Source organism: Zerene cesonia, chromosome 4 (genome assembly GCF_012273895.1).
Source record: "Zerene cesonia ecotype Mississippi chromosome 4, Zerene_cesonia_1.1, whole genome shotgun sequence".
NCBI lineage: Eukaryota > Metazoa > Arthropoda > Insecta > Lepidoptera > Pieridae > Zerene > Zerene cesonia.
This window is the reverse complement of record NC_052105.1, coordinates 2505125-2526667: the sequence shown is the minus strand read 5'-3', so window position 1 is coordinate 2526667 and position 21543 is coordinate 2505125. Positions and strand designations below refer to the sequence as shown.

General features: G+C 34.3%; 4 protein-coding genes across 4 annotated transcripts; 2 read left to right on the top strand and 2 right to left on the bottom strand.

Annotated features, from left to right (window-relative positions):
• On the top strand, positions 1–1562 carry LOC119839776 (alpha-(1,3)-fucosyltransferase C-like). Its single transcript, XM_038366217.1, has 2 exons — positions 1–761; positions 1229–1562. Exons 1-2 carry the CDS (start codon positions 1–3, stop codon positions 1560–1562), a joined length of 1095 nt encoding a protein of 364 aa, XP_038222145.1.
• A 4919-nt stretch (positions 1563–6481) lies between these two features.
• Positions 6482–7398, bottom strand: LOC119839617 (cuticle protein 21-like). Its single transcript, XM_038366003.1, has 2 exons — positions 7361–7398; positions 6482–7096 (listed from the first exon to the last, which is right to left on the bottom strand). The coding sequence occupies exons 1-2, from the start codon at positions 7370–7372 to the stop codon at positions 6557–6559; spliced, it is 552 nt and encodes a 183-aa protein (XP_038221931.1). The 5' UTR covers positions 7373–7398; the 3' UTR covers positions 6482–6556.
• Positions 7399–13907: 6509 nt separating this feature from the next.
• LOC119839619 (cuticle protein-like) lies at positions 13908–15019 on the top strand. The gene is made up of 2 exons (XM_038366008.1): positions 13908–14068; positions 14458–15019. Exons 1-2 carry the CDS (start codon positions 14057–14059, stop codon positions 14998–15000), a joined length of 555 nt encoding a protein of 184 aa, XP_038221936.1. The 5' UTR covers positions 13908–14056; the 3' UTR covers positions 15001–15019.
• Positions 15020–17667: 2648 nt separating this feature from the next.
• LOC119839604 (WD repeat-containing protein 61-like) lies at positions 17668–21102 on the bottom strand. The gene is made up of 7 exons (XM_038365991.1): positions 20899–21102; positions 20716–20804; positions 20232–20380; positions 19709–19944; positions 18969–19156; positions 17980–18148; positions 17668–17821 (listed from the first exon to the last, which is right to left on the bottom strand). The coding sequence occupies exons 1-7, from the start codon at positions 20914–20916 to the stop codon at positions 17717–17719; spliced, it is 954 nt and encodes a 317-aa protein (XP_038221919.1). The 5' UTR covers positions 20917–21102; the 3' UTR covers positions 17668–17716.
• Positions 21103–21543: the final 441 nt, after the last annotated feature.

The window sequence follows — 21543 nt, the reverse complement described above, 5'->3', positions numbered from 1 at the left end:
ATGCGTCGCAGACGCGAATACAAATTAAAAGGAGATGTTAAGTACGTCTTAACCTGGGAGGAAAACCATCTCATAACGCAAGACATATTTGCCGCACAAAATTGTTCACAGGCAAACTGCTTTTTCACCAATCACAGAAAATTTCTACTGAATTACTTGCAATTCGATGCTATTGTCTTCAATGAAAATTTCCTAGAGTCAGAAGCCGAAGATAGACCAGGTAAACGTAAGGCGTCACAAATATACATTTTCAATACTCTGGAATCATCATACAATAACCCGGCGTGTAACACGTACGACGACGGCTTTTTCAATTGGACTTTTACATATCGTCTCGATTCTGATATCGTGTGGAGTTACTTTATTGTGCGAAATCTTACGGGAGCCGTCGTAGCCCCCAGCGTTTCTGCAAAATGGCAAAGAAGTTCCAAGCCTGTGCCCCGCAGGATAAAGCTCATTTTAGGTAAAAAGAAAAAAGCGGCAGCGTGGCTTGTAAGCCACTGCAGAGCCGACAGTTTTAGAGACGAATATTTAACCAGGCTTCAAGAACATTTATTTCATTTCGCCCTGAGAATCGACGTTTATGGTAGCTGCTCGCAAAATAAATGTCCAAATGACAATTGTGACGTTATGTTGAGGGATTATTACTTTTACATGGCCTTCGAAAACTCTTTCTCTGAAGACTACGTGACGGAAAAAGTTCTGCATGGATACGATAACTATGCCGTGCCTATAGTATATGGCGGCGCAAACTATAGCAGGTATTTTGTTTCTGACATTATATTTTAACAGCCTTGAAGTGTTTATTTATATTTATTCTACGAATAATTTCACTGTGTGGGTACATGTTTGATAGGTTCAGTATGTACTTTACAGTATAAAATTAATCTATAATATAAAATTATTATTTTACAACAAAAAAAATAACCCTCTTCAAATTGTCAGAACAAAACCAATTTTAAATGAGACCACGCTGTAGTTAACAGCTTTCAAATAAAAAAATATATAAAATCACTTCACTCACTAAAAAGTTATGAGGTAAACAAGCAAGCAAAGGTAAACAAGCACAAAAAATACATTCGTATTGATAAGCTCTTCTTTTTGGAGTCGGTTGGAAAAAAAATAATTTAGTAAAATTGTAAAAAATATAACAGTATTTAGTATCGGCGCATCTCATATAAGATATATCCATCTAATACACTCAATACACTAAGCCGTCTGATTCCAGGTTCCTCCCAGCCGGCTCCTACATAAACGCGCGCGAGATGCACCCTTATAATTTAGCCTTCGCCATGTACAAAGCCATAAAAGATCCTAAGCTTTATGAAACGTATTTCAAATGGACTAATTTGTACACCGTAGAATCCGATCCTCGTTCAAGCCACCCCCTATGTGAGTTATGTGAAGCCTTACATACGAAGTCTAGGCGTGTACCGGCAAAAGAAAAGTTTCGAATTTGGTGGAATGACATCAATGGCATGAAATGGTGCCTTTCGCAGGAATATTGGAACGAGACGTCGCTCGTTAATATCGATGGCAGTCATATATTTCGTTTGTATTAAATGTTTGTTTAATTTGATATTTTGGTTTGGAGACATGTATCAGTATGTTGTTGTTTTGAAATTCCTCTTCGGCCGATCAGAACTGTGAATATGAGGTCCGTTTTAATGCTTAGAATTTCATTATGTACACTGCGGTGTAGTATTTTTATTTCAGTTAAAATAAAACGTATTTTTGTATAGATTGTTCACTTGAATAGACATTAACAGCGTGTACAGAGTGCTACTAAACAGTGAGTAGATAAAATAAAATAGCGTCGTCTGTAACATAACATCGACTTTATTTTCATTTATGAATTTGATTATTTAAACTATTTTCTGACCTAATTTAAGACAAAGTTGTGTCACTTCGTCAGATAAGTTATAAAGAAAATACAATTCTTATCAAAATCTAGAGCAACCCTACAAGTAATAAACATTATAATAAAACGAAAAACTCATTAAGGTAACTTATAAGACTTCCACAACGATAGTTTTCTAATCCACGTCTACTCCGTTATTAATTTCGTATAACTCACAAAAGAGCATGTTGCCACAAATACGGTATAAAGACGGGAAAGTAATTAATGTTCAGTATTGGTTGAATCCACCGCTACAAGGGGTTCGCACAATACGGTAGTTAGAGGGGGCGCGGATCAGCCGACGTTTAACGAGCAAATTATTTAGTAAATGTTGCCAAATAATAACATTAATGTTGCTGTGAGGGGTTGCCGGCGAGTCTTCTTGACGGGGAATCGTAGGAAAGTTTTGGGATGCGGTGTTGACTGCTGGGAGGTACGCACATATACTCATCTATATGCCTTGAAAAATTATACATTGTGGTATATGTGTATAGTCTATCAGCAATTAACGAACCGAAAATGACTACAAAAATTCGCGCATATGAAAAGCAGGATAGAGAATTGCTATTGTTTTTCATTAATTTAATTTTTTTTTTCATAACTGTGTTAATCGATTGTCAATTGAAAAAAATCGGAACGTAATATGAAACTTTAAAATTTTATCTTCATTTAAATTACCATAATCAATGCGCGGCTTACATCAACCAAAACAAACCATTCCTTTAGGATTCATCTACTCAGTTGATTCTAATGACACTTTCTTACACGTAACAAAGGCTATCTTAATGGACAAGTAACCGCAAGAATAATATTTCTAAAGTTGGTACTACCCTCCGTGGTTAGCCAATAAGAGCGGCGACACTCGACCGGTTCGCAAACAGGGACACTGAATGCCCCTTAATTGAGTGGCTCCTCGAATCTGACGTGGATCTATTGTGGATACCATTATAGCAATTATGTATTAATCGCGAATTAATCATTGTGATGTTATGCGCTCCAGTGAACCGGGAAAGTCGAGGACTTGGGGTTTTGAGTTGGGATAGAAGTGCGGTTAATGTATTTACTGGAACTTCTATGTCCAGTAAGATAAAAAATACTCAATAAATGTTCAACATGTAAATAATATATAAACGCTGCAAACTTTTAATCGATACTAAGCAAAGCAAGTTCTCTTGTTTATTTTTCTTTTATGAAAACTTAGAGTTGCTTTATTTGTGTTCGTTGACAAAGTTATTAGTTATGAAATGAAATAGGTGCCTCCATAATATATTCACAAAGCGACCCGACTTGTCTGGTCTGCGATGTGCCGAAACAGCGTTATGGCCCCTACAATATGTTCGATTTAGTTTAAAATAAATATATATTTTTAACAGTCAAGCAAGCAATTCTGTGTTATTATATTATCTGTGGTCTGCATATGTGAAAATGCAATCTAGACTACCAAAAAGTTAACAATAACATATGAATGATTCATGATTGTATAAAAATAATATGCAACAATTATAAAAAAGAAGAAAACCCATAAAGCATAAGTACAAAGATTTCCCTCCCATGGATCTAACTGACTAAATCTGCATCAATTGCCAAGATGTTTTCGAATGGCGTTTGAATTTTCTCACCTTTATATCTATTACATAAAACATATATAATTGCCTTGATTTACTAGACAGATTTACGCTTTAAATCTTAAGAATACTCATATATATTGAATTCTTTACAAAAATGTGTCCAATAGTATCTTTTATCTTCAGTAGTAATTGTCACGTTTAAGCCCAGTATCAAAAGTATTTATCAACGTTGCGCAAAACTAAAATATCCCCGGGGAGCAAGAAGCCCCCGCAAACGGAATAATTCAATAACCGACGGAACGCGCGTCTAATCCCAAAATTAGCAATACGATATCATTAAATAGATTTTGGTCTCGAACAAAGCAGATGTCGAGGGAATACCTAGTAAGGGGGTGTTTAGCAAATCATTAGCCACGTTAATGAAGGGTTGCGTACTTTGTATTTGCCTGCCATTCGCGTTGTCTCCTAAATGGACTCGCCAAAGAGAATATTAATTTATAGCCATAAACTTTAATGTTCATTTTATATCAGGAATGTTTGTAATTTAAATTTTAATGATAAATACTTCTTATTTAAAACATTCAAAATCGAATGCATTCTTTCAGGATTGTTAGAAAAATCATCAATATAAGGAATGCATTTTTGCATACTTCATGTTCACTTGAACAGAATTGTTTAAAGTACTACCATTAAAAATAATACGCCTGATGAGCGTAAATAGCAATCTCTCGTGAAGGCGTAACATCGGCACAATTGTCGAGGCTCGCATACACGCGCCGGCACGTGCGTCGAACAATGTGTACGTTGTGCTTTGTGTCCAATGCAGATTGCTTCCGGATGACCCGTATCGGATTGCCGACGAAAAATGTTGACATTGTTAGAGCTTCATTGATAAAATGTTGGCAAATTACAAATTGCTGCTCGTTATGATATTCAATATTTGTACATGCAACACTGAATTTTAATTTTGTATTCATGTAACTTTTGAATAACTTTCAGACATGATTTTGGATTCGCCAGCATGGACAAGTTTATTGGTTCTGCCAAAACCTTTTCTAAAGATAATTTTTTATCTGGAAAGAAAACATATACGAATTTGAAGCTTTATTCTAACAATATAAGTAACAAGACGTAATTCAAGTTAAACACAGTAAAGCGAGGTAATAACGTTTTACCGAGACGAAACAGCCCAATAAACATTTACAAAGACCAATCGAACATCTGAGTTTCATATTTCATCGTTTAGTCAGCAATGTGGGGAGAGGGAGAAATGGGGTGGGGGGAAAGGGAAGGGAGGGAAGTCGACGGAAACAATTAGGTGGGGCGCAGGCGCTCTGCTTCCTGCTCTTGGTAATTGCCGTATCTATTCGCTTATGTGTTCCGTTATAATTGAAAGCCTTGTTATCATTGCAACAATGCATCAGATTTTGTAAGTATTTCACGCTCAGATTGCTTGAATTCTTCATTAAGTAAATACTTAGTTCGTGAATATGTATTAGCAAAACTATAAAGTATAGTATAGTATTATATAATGTGTGGATCAGCGTGTCTTTGTATATCTATTAAATTTGACTAGATTCATATTGTGATATACAAACTGCTTTTCGAACCGGTGATAGGTAAATGGTTAAACTTTGCTAAGTATGATGATACAAGAGATCTTCTAGAAAAATCATGAATAGTTTGAGTTCGACTTGGAATAATATCCTTCGAAATTTCTTACAATATATAAGTGTATCGCAGAAGTAATAGACACTGAATTAAAATTACATAGCTATGGAAAAATCCCAAGTCTACTGAATAAATATAGAAACAATTTTTAAAATATATATTAAACTTGTGCTTTCTTGAATAATATAGATTAAGAAAAAATTGTTTCATGATTATTTTAACCAATATAAGTATATTTTATATTCACGCTAAGATTACGTAAGGCTTACTCAAATTATTTCCATCGATACCTGTAACTTAGTCAGGAAGTGTCCTAGCCTGATTATATCACAAGATATTACCCCTTCATAAATTCCCAAGGGTATATGAGTAACATTTGCTTTAATATCTCTCATAATAATTACACAATACGGCTTTGTTGTAATAGTTCACCATCCTATAATACCAGGATTATTGCCAACAACCCTTTGTGGGAGGATTAAAAACTTCGTCAAAACATTTGGTCGCGTTTGTTATTTAAACTTTTCGAGTATGCAATATGGCTTTATAGAGATTTGCTAGCTAGTGCATTTTAAATTACTTCCATTTTACAAGGTAAATCGAATTGATCATTGAATATGAATCATGTACAGAACTTACTTATATTTTTGGCGCGAAGTTTGTCGATTGAAAATATTTTCAAAAAGATTTTTCTTACAAGTTCAGTCATCTTTTGCAGCATATAAAAATAATTATTAATTCAAATTTTAAATTCTAATTCATACGTCGTATAAATAATTATATATGCCAGTGTTTTGCACATTTTTAAAATGCTGGTGTTCAAGATAAAAAACGTAACACATTGTTACCTACTTGTTGAAATTAAATATTCACATCACACATTTATAAGCCCCTCGCTTTATCCTAACAACCACTTTCACTATCAGTTCTGTCAATTTGTATTTGCCTGCAATCATTAATGTATGGCATGTAACGTTTTACTTTCAACTTGTGCAGACATACTAAGACCAGTTTTTTGGAGCTTCGCTTCGCTTTGTAAACCCTGTGTATTTGGGGTGCCACAGATAATTTTAAAGACTAGCACGAGGGTCAAGTTATAACGGTTGCACACAAATTTAACTACATGAATGAATAGGTGTCAAGACTAATGCGTCAAAGAGAGCCGGAGGGGCGCGGACGTGCCGGGTAACAAGAGCCACTCGCCTCATAATGTTACATAATTCAATTGATTCCCCGACACTACCCACACGCTTCCTCCTAACTTCGTTTATAACGTTTTGATATCGGATACGTCGTTTTGACGCCTCCTTACACAATACACTTCTTAAATAAAACTCATAAATATAGGATTGCTAATGTAGTTGTAATAAATAGTTAACAAAATAGTTTAGATAACATATACATAACAACATTCATTCTAGTGGTGGTATGACACGGCGGGGGAAGAGAAGGTAACGTGGCCAAGAGGTGCTGCGTAAGTGGCGACCTTGGCGACTGGAGCAGCGTAGGACAAAGAAGCAGAGTAGGAGACTGGGGCAGAGTAGGAGACGGGAGCAGAGTATGCTACCTTGGCAACTGGTGCAGCATATGCGACCTTGGCGACGGGGGCGGCATATGCGACCTTGGCGACGGGGGCGGCGTAGGCGACCTTGGCGGGAGCTGGCGCGGGAATGGGGGTGCCTTCATAACGGACGATCGCGTTAAATCCGTGTTCCTTGTCCGCGGTGTACTCTACGATGCGGTGGACACCATCGGGCTGAACCAGAGAGTAGGATCCGTGGACAGCATCGCCAGCACGGGCTTCTTGCTGCTCTTTAACGTCACCGCTCTGGCCGTCGTGCACGGAGTATTGATACTCGTAGTGGGCGGGCGCTTCGGGCTCAGCGTAGGCCACTTTAGCGAGGGGCACTACGGGCAAAGCAGCGGCAGCCGCGATGATGCAGAAGAAGGAAACGAACTGTAAATAAAATTGGGAAATTATTAAAAAAAATCAAGCAGGATCTATATATGTAAGAAACAATGAAATATTATACTTAAATTTATTCTCATGGATCAAGTAATAAAATTCCCTAATTCTTGGTCTTGCTTGCAATACACTAAAGACAAAATAAAGGGAACCGAAATGTTTACTTCAGTCTTTTTTGACCAAGAAGAAAAAATGAGAATTTCTTAGATACCGTAGCTAGGTCTATATAGGCAACTATTTAAAAAAACTACTTACTCTGGCTGCCATGTTTGCTGATAAGTTGTTTATCTGATAATGATGTTGATTGCTGGCGGTACAGAGCTTTTATACTTCGATCATTGTAAACCAAATCTCGGGTATGCGTAGGTCAAAAACTGGTTCATGCGTTATGTCACACAAGGCAAGCCATTCATTCAATAACATTGTTTCATTTTAGTATAAACGTTAATATTACTTATAACGACATATGAGCGCTCCTGCTCTTATCTTGTGTATTCGATTTTACGCCATCCAAATTAGTCAGATTAAAGGTTAAAAGTGCAATAAATTAAGAATAAGCTTTGACCTTTTCGGTTAAAAGGTTTGTAAATCCTCAGTGCAAATTTGAATCGGTTATTACGCACAATTGACCCCTGATCTTAAAAAACAACCGAAATGTGAAAGCTTTATAAGATTGACCTATTTAATATAATACATGTAAAGTAAAAATTATAATATACGTAAAAAATGTGAGGCTTCCACCGCGTACCTATATTTTATTCATATCTTATAAATAATGTGTCCCAACTCTCAATAAAGAAAATGACATAATATTACTCCGTTGCTTATTAATTAATAAATTATAACTTTTACATTACATTACTTTCGTCTAATGCAAGGGATAATAATTTTTCAAAAATATAATTCTTCAAGTAATCAATTGTTAGTGTTATAGAATTCTATATTGTCTATAACAACGATGATACAGATGATACGTAAAGCACAGATATAATATCATATAAGTGCCAACTTTATATGTGACGGAATCTGAATACTTGGGAACTTTCAATAGTTCTCAATCGTTAATGACGATGCATTGTAAACTTTTGAAGTATCGTACTATGACGGTATCATACATATCAAGATTTTAAAAATATGTATTCGGTAAAATAAAAAAAGGTTGTGAATAAAATATAATATTGCGAAAGACGCCGCTGATCAAACTTACTTATTTCACAAATTACTTATTGCAATTAGTTTAGTAATTGGAAGTCTCAGAAATAAGAACTGGTTTATATTTTCCCATAGGCCATATTTTGTCATATTAACCACCAACCGTTAATATGCGACATACAGTTGTAAATTCATAAGATCTTAGACCAAGAGATGTACGAAAAAAATATTTTATAATATTTATATAAATAGTTTAGTAATGCTTGTTAGCTGTAACTCTCCATAATACTCGGGTACCTCCAGAAGGAAAGCACCCGGTCTTTTGCCAGGCTTACGTGGGGACACAGATCCAACACCAGCCTATAGAGATACAGCCCTGAGCAGTTCGCGGCCGATGTAGGACTATTGCAAAATATGGAACGGTACAAAACTGGACTATGGCATGGGGGTGTTCGATGGATTGGTAGGTTGGGTGCATGGGAATTAGTTTTTATATAGTTTTAATATTTAGTTTTAATTTATCTTATTAACTTCTGAATGTTCTATTCAAATTGATGACGAAAATTGTCTATTGCATGAAAATAATATAAATTATCTTGCTATCTTGCTATCTTATCTATGTGGATAGGTACAGAAAGTGGTGTATTCGTATAGGATTTCTATAACAGATTTCTTTACTAGTTAACCACAAAGTATAGAACATCTAAGTCCGGGAGTAGGAGAAATGGAGAAACGAAGCAATACCTGGGTATTTCAAACTTTAAATATCATATTTTTAATATTTATTAATCTATATACTTATATTACGATTATGAATGTCCAACAATTAAGAATATATTATTCATTATAATCATAATAAATTCTTAATTTATAGAAATTCATAATATGTATATATTTACGTAGAATACATATCTATAATTTAATACCAAACATAAATAAATAAAAATATATATATTTTTACTGGCTCTTATGTTTAAAGACAAGAAGTTATAATTATTCTTATGGTTACTAATCTTGTTTCGATATTTATGATGTAATTTATAAAGTACAGGTACATGCAAAAGTGTTGTCTTATTAGTTATATTTTAAAATCTAAATACGTTTTTATTTCAATTTCAAAATAATCATCCTTTGGAACCCTATTTATCTTCGCGCTTATTTATGTTAAGTAATCTTATGACTGATAAAAATATTATGTTTTAATGAGCAGATATACAATTCTAAAAGGCTAAATTACGTATCGTTTGAAAAATATATATGCTCAATGCTAATTTTAAAGATAAAAAAAAAATATCTAGTCTTCCAAACACCTATTTTAATTTCATTGGCATTGTCTATTGTTATACAGTAGTTAGATACTATTATCAAAACAATAATCTTAATAATTCCACTTCACGACAAAAGAAGACCATACATACAAATAAATCATCAAAACTGGCCGATATTGATATTTTTAAATTAATTATTAAACTATCATAAGACTATTTCAATCACACCTTTATTTCATTTATTAAAATTATTACGGGTCCACGAAAAATAAATTATAGTTACGATGAGCTTCTAATGCGGACAAAGTCATATACCAACTGTGCCCCGCGGTGTTACCCACGCAGTATCTGATATTAAATAGCCTAAAGCCTTTTTCAAGAAATAGGCAACACTGAAATAATTTTTCAAATCGGACCAGGAGTTCCTGAGATAAGCGCTTTAAATCAAACTTCTAATCTTCTTATGATATTAGTATGGATAAATAAATCGAATATTCAAATAGATTTTGTATGTAACTGTATCTACCATCGTCTACACAAATCTTAAATACACCTGTCAATTCTTACCGGTATAGTAAGTACAGATTGTGATAATATCAATGTACTTTACAATGCCTACATTTTGGTTTGATAATGCTAATTGTATTTTATTTAGTACAAACTGTTTTTGCGTTGCAGAATAATGAAAACATTCTATTCTACTTATAAAAATGAAAACTTGATTGAATTTATTTATATAGCTATACCAACATTATATACACAAAAAAATCTGGTAATCTTATATGTCGACATATTTCAATGATAAAAATGTGTCTACCAGTTATCGGTATGGATGGTTTGTTTATATATCAATAGATCAAAAGTAAATGCTAAAGCTTAGTAGGTATTACAATATTCTTACACTAAATAAATAATTATTAGTTCTTAATTTAATATGTATCTAACTAGTTGCATGTCCCGGCTCCGCCCGCGTAGTCTATCATAATTGTAATAATATCTACTATCCTTTCTTATAAGTTGGATGAAACTGCAAATGGTGTGCAAATATGATTTTAATCGGTTGAGTAGTTTAGGAGTCCATTGCAGACAAACAACGTTACATTTAATTTATACTAGCTGCGCCCTGCGGTTTCACGGGATTATTATATTAATATCGGGATAAAAAGTTGTCTATATGTTATTTCAGTTTTCCAGCTGTCTACGTACCAAATTTCATTGCAATCGGTTCAGTAGTTTTTTCGTGAAAGAGCAACAAACACACACACACACACACACATCCTTACAAACTTTCGCATTTATAATATTAGTAGGATGTATTAAGATTTAAATCTTACCTGCATATGATATTAAAATGGATATAATATTTAAAATGGATCTCACCAAGTAAATCATAATTTATTTAATTTTCTATACAAAAATTACAAGTTTAATTATAGCTCCACACTAATTTGGGAATGTACGAAAGTAATAATAATATTATCTATGCTTCTATACTTAGTTGTATTATACCTACACCTGAAGAGGTTGTTTGTTTATACGCGCTATTATCAGTAACTGTTGTACCATTTTCAAAGTTTATTAAGGCGTTGGATACGTTCGTGGACCCTAACTGCTAAGTACAGTGGGCGAAGCCGGACCGGACCACTAGTAAAATATATAAATTCTTTGTATGACAGTCCTTCTGCATTTCTGTGGCATCATTATTATGATATTTAATCTAATATTATCATGATTTTAAAAGAGCAACAGCAGTTTTCTTGTCGGCTCTGTTCTGTAGAAATTGCTTTCCGAACCGGTGACAAATGTTAAACCGTTATGATTATTCAAAAGCACTTTTACAGGAAGTTTATTTAATTAGTGTCAAACTCAAATTCAAACAACATTTAGCTCGAATCGTACCATAAATAAATGACGATGGCTACGTGAAAGTCGCGTAAATTAAAAAGAAATCACCACTATATAATTTTGGAAACATCGGTAAAAAAACACCTTAGTTGAAATCTACCCGACTCGATAATTACATAAGACTTTCATGGATACCTCACAGCAAAACAAGCGCGCTAATTAAAATTTACTTATTTCCCATTTGCTATCAAAAGGTTCCGAATCAACCTCGAACTCCCAAATTAAGTAGGTTACGCAAGGTTGAATTATGAGCATTTTAATACATTTATCGATTTACCCAGCGATGTTACACTTGCATAAGTAAATGTCAACTGGATAGTGCATTTTATGTATGCTGGTGTATTGCTGTGGATTGCCTTAATATTAAGCTTGAAATGAAATGGTATAACATATCGCCACAATATGCAAATATAAATCGTAAAATATTTAACGTCCTTACTACTAATATGACAAATGCGAAATTTTGTAAGGATGGATGTATGTGTATGTGTATGTACCGATTGGTAAAAAAATTTGGCAAAAATTTGGTACGTAGATAGCTGGACAACTGGAAAAGCACATGGCTTTTATTCTGATATTCCTACGGGATACAGACTTACGCGGGTGAAACCTCGGGGCGCAACTAGTCTTAGTCTTACTTAGTCACTAAATAAAGATTATCTTTTCGTCGATGTCAGAATTTTTGCAAGAACGCAATCTATGAATCAGGCAGCTGGTTCTAGGTACCTTACTAACTAGAATGTACTTATTACTTAACTAATAATAACTTACATAGGCAAATCGTAGACGTAATGACTATATACATCTATGTTTTGTTTTTCACGGCAAAAGAACAAATTGGTCATCTGATGGTGAGAGCAGAATCGCTACCACCGCCCATCAACATTTGCAGGGACCTTTTTTATTTGGCAACCTGGTAGGAGAGGAAATGTATAAAGTTTAAAGGATAGCGAAAAAAAGTATAGTTTTAATATATAAAATTCTCGTGTCACAGTTTCCATTTCATTCCATTTCCGTTGCCATACTCCTCCGAAACGGCTTGACCGATTTTGATGAAATTTTTTGTGCTTATCCGGTATCTATGAGAATCGGCCTCCATCTATTTTTCATACCCCTAAATGATAAGAGCAAGGTAGAACAGCGTATGCTGGGTGCAGCTAGTATAAAAATATAAAAAAAAACTACATAAAGAAATAAAACACATATATTGTGCATGAATACTTTTATTACATATTAAACTATAATGAATCTAAGTGACCGACTGACGTAGTGATCTATCAACGCAAAGTCCAAACCACTGGACGGATCGCGCTGAAATTTGGCATTTAGATAGATATTATGACGCAGGCATAGCGGATGATGGAAGAAAGGAGTTTGATAAATTCTAACCTCAAGAAAATTTATCAAGACCGCGGGCGCGGCTGCGGGCAACAGCTAGTATAACAATATATACATAAATTACAAAGGCTTATACAATGTCACCACTACTGCATGGACAAATGATTTTTTAATAAATGCATTGTCTTAAACTGGTGCTTTGCAGTATAAATCTACAAAGTTAGATCACACTGGAGTATACGCGAAATGCGCTTTTAAAAATTCTCTATATCTATTAAATCTCTGAACTTTTGAAAGACTTTATTATTGATAGGTATATATATATATATATATATATATTTTCGTTGACAGGACTTGCATTTCATAAAATAAAATCAGAAAAAGTCCTCGAAGCCAGAGCACGCGGCATGTATAAATTAAAATTAACAAGTAAATTAAGATTTCAGATAGTGTGACCCTGATTTTGTGTTTCTTTTTTCTCAAGCCTTCGGATGTGGTTTGCATACTTTTAAAAGGGCAATTTTTTATAATTTTATGTAATAAATAATTGCACTTGTCGCAAGGTCCGAGTAATCAGCTTTCTTTTCGACATTCTTAACAATTATTACAAGATAACGTTCATTGAGCTGTTCGAATTTAAATTATATATCAATCATTCATTCATTTTTAGAAATGATATTCGAAGAATGCGAATGTAACGAAAACGATACAAAAAAATGTCATGTTCGCGAACAAGTTTCATAGACCTATATTATTAAATCCCTCTTAAATTGAAGCCTTGCCTTCAATTATATTAAACCTTTAGTGTATGTTATCTTTGGCTCTTAGGTAAAATAATTTACACCCAAGGCGGCTAAGAGATCACATATAATAGTTACTTTAATTTAATAAATTAATTAAATTAACAAATAAACTATAAATAAACATAACAACTCAATCGTCACATTCCTAGAATCAATACTAAACTGAAAATAAAATTTTCCTGTTAGCGGACTCTCGCAATTCTTAAAGCTATTCAAAAGCTTTCGAAAGTTCAACCTCGCCTGTCTGCGCCTATCAAATTCGTCTTATGTCACACATGTGCGGGTCGTGCAAGGTGTTCTCGTATCATTCCGATCTACTTACGTGTGACTCCGAGTGACCTTCACCCGGCAAACTGGTTAATTAGTGCACGCCCTACAGCCTCCGGCGAAAATTGTCACCATGCTCGAGTCGATTGTGCTAAGTATAAAAACTGGTGCAGCGCCGACTCAATCATAGTCAAACTTCGACAATCGCACCAATAACAATGGCAGCTAAGGTAAAAATATATTAAATTTAAATGTTTGTGTGTGTCTTTTCGAATAAAGCGGACTTAAATATTTTAACTCAAAAAGCCAAATTTATTAAAAGAAAATAAGTGTCATGTTTTGAAAAGATAAATAGTAGCAATATACATAAAACTTAAAACAATATTTGTAACTCCTACCTTGTAATAGATCGTTTGGTCAAATTAAATTCAAAATAAACACGTAAAAATCCATTTGAACGAAAATATAAGATGTTTTGTTATGTAGGTACATATTTGTTACCTGTACAATCAAATCTATTATTTCATTGTTATCAAAATAGTGTTCAAAGAAATGTGTCCCTCATTCAATCAATCATTCACTCAATCATTGTTATGAAACTTATGTGTCCCTATTACAGTTCTTCGCCGTCCTCGCCCTGGCCGCGGTCGCCTCCGCTCTCCCCGTGGTGCCAGTCGCCAAGCTGGCATACGCCGAGCCCGAAGCCCCCGCCCACTATGACTTCCAATACTCCGTCCATGACGAGCATACTGGTGACATCAAGCAGCAGCAAGAATCCCGCGCCGGAGACGCTGTCCACGGCTCCTACTCCCTCGTTCAACCTGACGGTGTCCATCGCATCGTGGAGTACACTTCTGACCACGCTTCCGGTTTCAACGCTATCGTCCGTTATGAAGGCACCCCAATTCACGCGCCAGCTCCCGCCAAGATCGCATACGCCGCTCCCGTAGCTAAGCTCGCATACGCCGCTCCCGTCGCCAAAGTAGCGTACGCTTCCCCCGTGTCCTACGCTGCCCCAGTCGCCAAGGTAGCCTACTCTTCTCCCATTTCCCACGTGTCATACGCGCCCGTCGCCAAGGTCGCCTACTCCGCTCCTTCCTACAGCGCCGCTCCTCTTACTCAAGTCTCCTTCTCGTCCCCGGCTATCTCCTACCACCATTAGACGCTTTTTAATTTATTTATAAAGTTGTTCTATTTATTAATATGACTAGTTGTAAATAAATTATTTGTTGAATTTATATTTCTGTTTTACTGTCAAACTTTACTATTACACAAAAAAAAAAACCATTCGTATCCACCAGTGTAAAGCGCACTTTAAATGAGGTGCTATCAATTATTAAAAAATATATTTAATACTTTTATTAGTACTAGGTATAGTATTATGTTATCTGTGCTTATATACTTTTTGTATGTACTTCTATATATAAAAAATAACTAATTTTCACCTTATAGTGATACAAATAGAAATCATATATGAATATACAAACAAAGGTAAAAATATCACTCATGATACTCGGTACATTCAATTGTAGAAATTCACCAACAAAGTGAAAACCAATATATATCTACTGAATAGCTGCAATAACATTATTTCTGCAACGCTACAATATGTAAATATAATTTCATATGAACGTATATGTTGTTAACTTTATCAATGTCCAATGGATAGCTGGAAGGCATATAGAGGAGGGGTGGGGGGTCAGGTGGACCGCACCTGAATTATTCATAAAGCCGCATAGTGATTTCATCTCATTGAATCGAGCTGCCGGCACGCGGCCGTGATTACGACAACGATACCTCCGCCCGGCCAGCACTTGCGGACACAATACAGCTTGTCAACTAAGTGCCTGCACCAGATTGCTGTCGTCACAGCTTTTTCACTGTGAATTCGATAGTAACGATCACCTATTGAAGTGATACGCGACTTTACAGGTTTTGCTCAGATTATGTGAAACACTTTATTAATCTGTTTAATTATAACATATTATATGTAACGTACAAAACGTAAATAACATAAAACTGTTAGCTATATGAAGTTTTAGCATAGATATACAAAATTTATTTTTTTTAATCAAATCAGCAACACATCAACATTTACTCTCACAACGCAGGTAAAAATGAAGAGATTGGTTTTTATCTGTGCCGCGCGGCAAATTGAATGTAAAGTTGATTTCCCGACGGGCCCCGCCGCATAATTTCCCGCAAATTAAGCCGATACCGATTGACTTGCTACCAATGTAAATATTTTCGATAAATGCTTTCCCGATAAAAGTATATGTCGGGAATCGTTATGTTTTGTTCGTGTTGTTGTAACCATAATAATTAGTTAACCGTCGATATTGAATGTTGATTGATCATTGATTTGAAGTTAAGAATGACGAAAAATGTAGTTTGTTTAGTTTGCACACAGAACAGACATACTGTTCCCATAAAGTTCTGCGATTGTTGATGATCAATATTGTTAAAATTTGTCAAACGTCAAAGGTTGATCGTAGCGTGATGATATTCTATTTGCAAATTGAGTGCCAGTTTCTGTATTTGGGAGTCGAGCACGCTTCGGCACGAATTGGGCCCGCTCGCACCGGGGAAGTACCACTCCCCCCACAGAAGGCCGGCGTCAAATGCTATTGTGTTTGTGGGGGAGCCGGAGGCCCATATCCTTTTCCTTACCCTTCCCAGTCCTTTCCTTTATTCCTCTCGTCAATCCCCTCTTAATCCCTTCCTAATTTAAAGCCGGCGACCCATTTGTAGAGACGTAAGATCTGCAATTGACCTTATGCCTACAATTAAATATAAATTATAAAACTATGTGGTTATATTTGTCTAGTGTCAGGATTTGAAAAAATAATTGGTACTCTGCTAGCGTAGTATTATCTATTTTGTTTTTTATTTAGTAAGTTTTCCTCTCGCTTTCCTTCATTTAAAAATTTCTCCAGGTTCATAGCGCCATTTATTTAGACAAATAAAACTCACCCACTCTTTTCGAATCACAAGAATTTTTCAAACATCTTTGTAAACATTTTGTTCTATTTATACATAGAAGAATATAAATGCCATGAATCCACACTATCACAGGATTAGGCTACGTGCGAGATATTAAATCCGGTATAGATGGTGAGGCAATCCTCTTACAACCAAAAATTAATCAGGACTACGGCTTAGAGGGAGCTTTGTACACAGAGATGGTAAACGAAATCGATACTGTTGGACAAATCTGCGACTTTGTTATACCTGTATGTGTGTATGTTATTACGTATTAAGAGTTGTGAGAGCAAATAATAGTAAATACGATTTTCGAGCGTGAAGTTATAAAATGAGAAGTTATAAAATGCTTTTTTATGTGTGACGAAAAGGATTTTTTTTTAAATAAATGTTAAAAGTTCATATATGTAGGAATTTTTTAATAAATAACATTTTCATTGGATATTCATTTGATCCCTAAGTGCTAAAGGCTATGTGTACCACGGGCGAAGCCGGTGCGGATGGCTAGTCTAATAGACTTCTTTAGTCACTATTTAGCTCCATATATTTTGAATATACAACATTTTTGGACAAAAAACTTATATGTAAAATTAACTATCATCCACCTCACCTAAATAGTGGACGACCTACCACTTCTCATGAATCGAGCGCGCGATCGTTCAAAGAAAAAAAAGAAGCTTAGAAATTATTTCTGCGTTCCCGAATAACATTGGACCCAAAAAGAACTTAAAAGGAAGAAAAATCTGCCTTGTATGTGTTATTTTGTGTATAACTTTAAATAACTGCGTTTGGCATATTTTTTTTCTCAACACATCCTCGCTTGATTTGGTATACAAAAACAAAGCACTCAACATTTAAATATACTTTATTGATAAATATAATATACATCAATTTACTTAATCTTCAGACTTTGGTATAGGACATTCATACAAACATATATTTTGATCCTTCGCTATCGAAACAACTTTGTTTCCTTTTGGGTTGAATTGCACTCCGAAAACCTGAATGAGAAAAATTGTTTAATCTAAACATTTTTCTTCATCGGCGTCATCGATTCAAATTCAGTTATAAGATTAGGACGGAAATATTGTAATACAATCGTTCATAAAATATCAAAGAAAACTTTTTAAAAGAAAAATAATAAATTTATCATGCTCACCATACTGGAATGCTCCTGAAAACTGTATATACGCTTCAGTCCCTCCACAGTTGTTACCACAACCTGACCACCAGAGTTGCCAGAGACTATTCGTGTTCCATCCGGGGAAAAACCAACATTAAGAACCCAATGTTGCATGTAATTACTGTATAAATTATTGCCGCTTTCCCTGTAGAAATATTGCGAATAAAATATTTTATTATAAAAAGCGACCGCCTCCATGGTAAAGTGGTTAACGGGTTGATTTGGTTCCTGGGTTCGGATACCGGTTGGGACGCACATAACAAAAAAAAATTCTTTATTCAAATTAAAAAAAAGGAATAGGTTGTTCCTGCAGTACAAACTTGCTTTTTACAAATCGGTTAATTAATTAACGGTAATATTGGTCCAAAACCAAAAGAAAAATCGTATCATGAAACTAAACGCTAGGACATCATTGAAAAATGAAATAAAATATAAACTCGCTAACTACCGATGCGTTAGTACTATCGAGTATTCCGAGCTATTTACTCATAATTGTTGGCCGAGTGGGAAGACGTCGTCGGCCGTCGCTCTAGTATGGCTAAAGACGCAAGTTCCAATACGAAGTTTTTCTATTCTTTGTATCTTACAAATATTTTAGAATTTTTCTCATCATTATTGTAAATGTGTTATTTTCCCAGTCTTTGTATTCTGTATACAAAATAGCCTTGAAAAAAGTCACCTGTCTAAATTCTAAACTTAAATGAGTGCCTTATTTGGCAACACTAGCCTTTAAGTAAAATTACACAATAAGGCTGATAAGGTTAATAATTATTCGAAAAATCGCCTTAAATACTAGTATGTTTCAATACCAAAAAATAAGTAAAACACAGGATACATTTCGCAGTGAAATGAATTGTTATTATGAATGAGACATGAATTCAATATGCAGTAAACATTTTTTTAACATCTTATACAATATCAATACGAAAAAAATACATTACAATTTCTAAATAATGAAAACTTACACATCAAATAGCTTCAAACAACCATCTTTAGATCCAGTCACAAGTAATTTAGAGTTTGGTGAGAAATCAACGCATGTGACTGTATGTGTATGTAAATCCAGACAATGCATTAGCTTGCCTTGAGCTACGTTGAAGATGGAAGCTTTACCATTTATTGAGCCACTGGCTATATGCTTACTGTCATTACTCTGAAAATGTTATGAATATAAAATAACATGTAAACCCCGTAAGCAAATGTTTCTAAATGTAAGTACATAATTAGTTTTGCAACTATTGACATGAGGAGTTAACTACTACTGCAATTTATGTGGGATACTGGCTTCAAACATGCGATAAGAGTTTCCTTTTCATTTGGTAGCGCACCAAACTTACTATAATGCATAATTAAATGAAATCCAATTGTTTAATAAAGTGAACATTAATAGGAAAGTGAATGTAAGATATTTTTCAACAGACCAGAGTAACTGATATATTTGTAGAACAGCATAAATTTATTTATTTATAATGGTTTATTGCACAAACGTAGACAAAAACAGCAAGAATACAATAAACATAAAAAAAAGGGATCGTTTGTGCAAGAGGTGGCCTTATTGCTTAACAGCAATCTCTGCTAGGTAACCTAGTTGGAAAGGAAATGTATGAAGCTCTGGGATAGTGCAAAAGTAACATATAATAATGGAAAAAAAAAATACAAATATATCATCACAAAAACAGGATACAAATAAGAACATAAAACTTACCCAAGCGACACACACAGCAAACTTCTCTCTTGTATCAAGATATTGAATAACTCTATTTTGCTCAATATTGTAAACAGCCAATTTTCCAGTATGTCCACTGGCCACTATATTATTTCCATCGGGGGAAAATTTCACCTTCCATGTGTCTGGCCCTCCATTTGTTACATCACGTATCTTCTTGCCAGGTATTGTATCCCATAATATTAGATGGGAGTCAAGAGAGGTTGTTGCAATTGCTGTAATTAAGTAAATGCTTGAATTAAAATTTAAGCAAGTGAAATAAAAACTACTAAACTATGAAATCATTTCATATTTTTGGGTGTCTTTAAACTCGGAAAAGTCAATGATCATTTGTGTTACACAAAACTTTATAACAATTAATTAATTAGTGATTATTAAAATTAAATTTTCTGTAATTTAATATTAAATAATACAGATAGATTTAATGTATTCAATAAAGTTTAAACTAATACACAATTTCTTATGAAAGTATACATCATAAGTAATAATTAAAAAAACTTACTATGTCCATCTGGGCTAATTGCTATGGATATGATAGCTAATACATGGTCACCCAGTGAATGAAACAGTTCAAACTTTTTATCATTCAATTTCCACACCTTTAGATGTCCATCAAGTCCTCCAGATACTATATAATCTTGGGGTGGTGCACTAAACAAAATAATGTTCATATTCATAAAGGTAAGGAATTAGGAAAATACCACCTACAACTTATTTTACACTACACACTAATAGAGCTGTAAATCTGAGACTTTCATCAACATGACATCTCAATAAGGCTAAATTCTAAAGAATTGGTATGAAGTGAGTCCATGACAGAATAATTAATCATGAAATGGTTCATGTTTTTGATGTTTATAAAATAATAATATAAACCTCTCTACAGAATAAGCACTCTTTGATTATATTCTATATAGTTTATAATCAGAAGCAAAAAAAAATCTACTATGACAAGGATTTAATCAGTAGGCAGAGGCGTCGCATACTTTGATCCACCAGTTGGTTTTATTGTTGTCCATACAACGCAGTAAATAGGATCTTCATGTGCGTTCTCTTTTTTACAATAAAGGGAGTACTAAAAAAGAAATGATTTGGAAACAATTAGTTTTCATTGCTCGATATTTTTGTCAACAAATAATATTTAGAATTTTCCTTGAATAAGTACTCACCAATGATTCAGCCGGCATATTGATGCCTTTGCTATATTTAGATTACTTCGTAAGATCTCCCTATAATACGAAATTGAATATGAATCTCTACTTTAGGTTCTTACATTTAGAATATAAGTCCCAGTTGAGGGAACAATTCTTTTTTAAATAGATGTATTGATCAGCATGCACCCTAGCCACTTACTTCAAAAAATCAATAAACACCATCTGACTGCGACATGACATTGAATGTCACTGTCAGGTGCGACTATATAAATTGCCATACTATGTAGGTACCAGCCTTTGCCGGTAAAATTCGAATTCTGTTAGGTAGGCATACGTATCACATGAGTAATTAGATACTACCATAGTAATGCCAATACCAATTGGTTAAAATTTATTAATATCAGCAAAGTAACTAATGTACCCATTTTTTTTCCAAAGACATATTGAGTTTGATTAATTTTTTCGTCGAAATTGTGGCTTACATTACGACCAAAAGATAGGTATTGACTAATTAAATCTTACCCTAGTGTCCAAAGTGATAATGATATCTTTAAATAACTGTAATTTTCAATACTATTCAATGCATAGACATCCTTTAAGGTCAGGTATTTTATGAAAAATAGATATCATTAGACTACAAATCATCAGACAATGGTGGAC

Bases quoted from the DNA above. Each gene is read 5' to 3' on its own strand.
- LOC119839604 (XM_038365991.1), bottom strand. The intron at 19,157-19,708 runs GTAAGTTTTATG...TAACATTTTCAG, and splicing joins TTGCTGTGTGTGTCGCTTGG to AGTAATGACAGTAAGCATAT. The intron at 18,149-18,968 runs GTAAGTTTTCAT...ATATTTCTACAG, and splicing joins TGTTTGAAGCTATTTGATGT to GGAAAGCGGCAATAATTTAT.
- LOC119839776 (XM_038366217.1), top strand. From the start codon at position 1: ATGCGTCGCAGACGCGAATACAAATTAAAAGGAGATGTTAAGTACGTC. The intron at 762-1,228 runs GTATTTTGTTTC...GTCTGATTCCAG, and splicing joins GGCGGCGCAAACTATAGCAG to GTTCCTCCCAGCCGGCTCCT.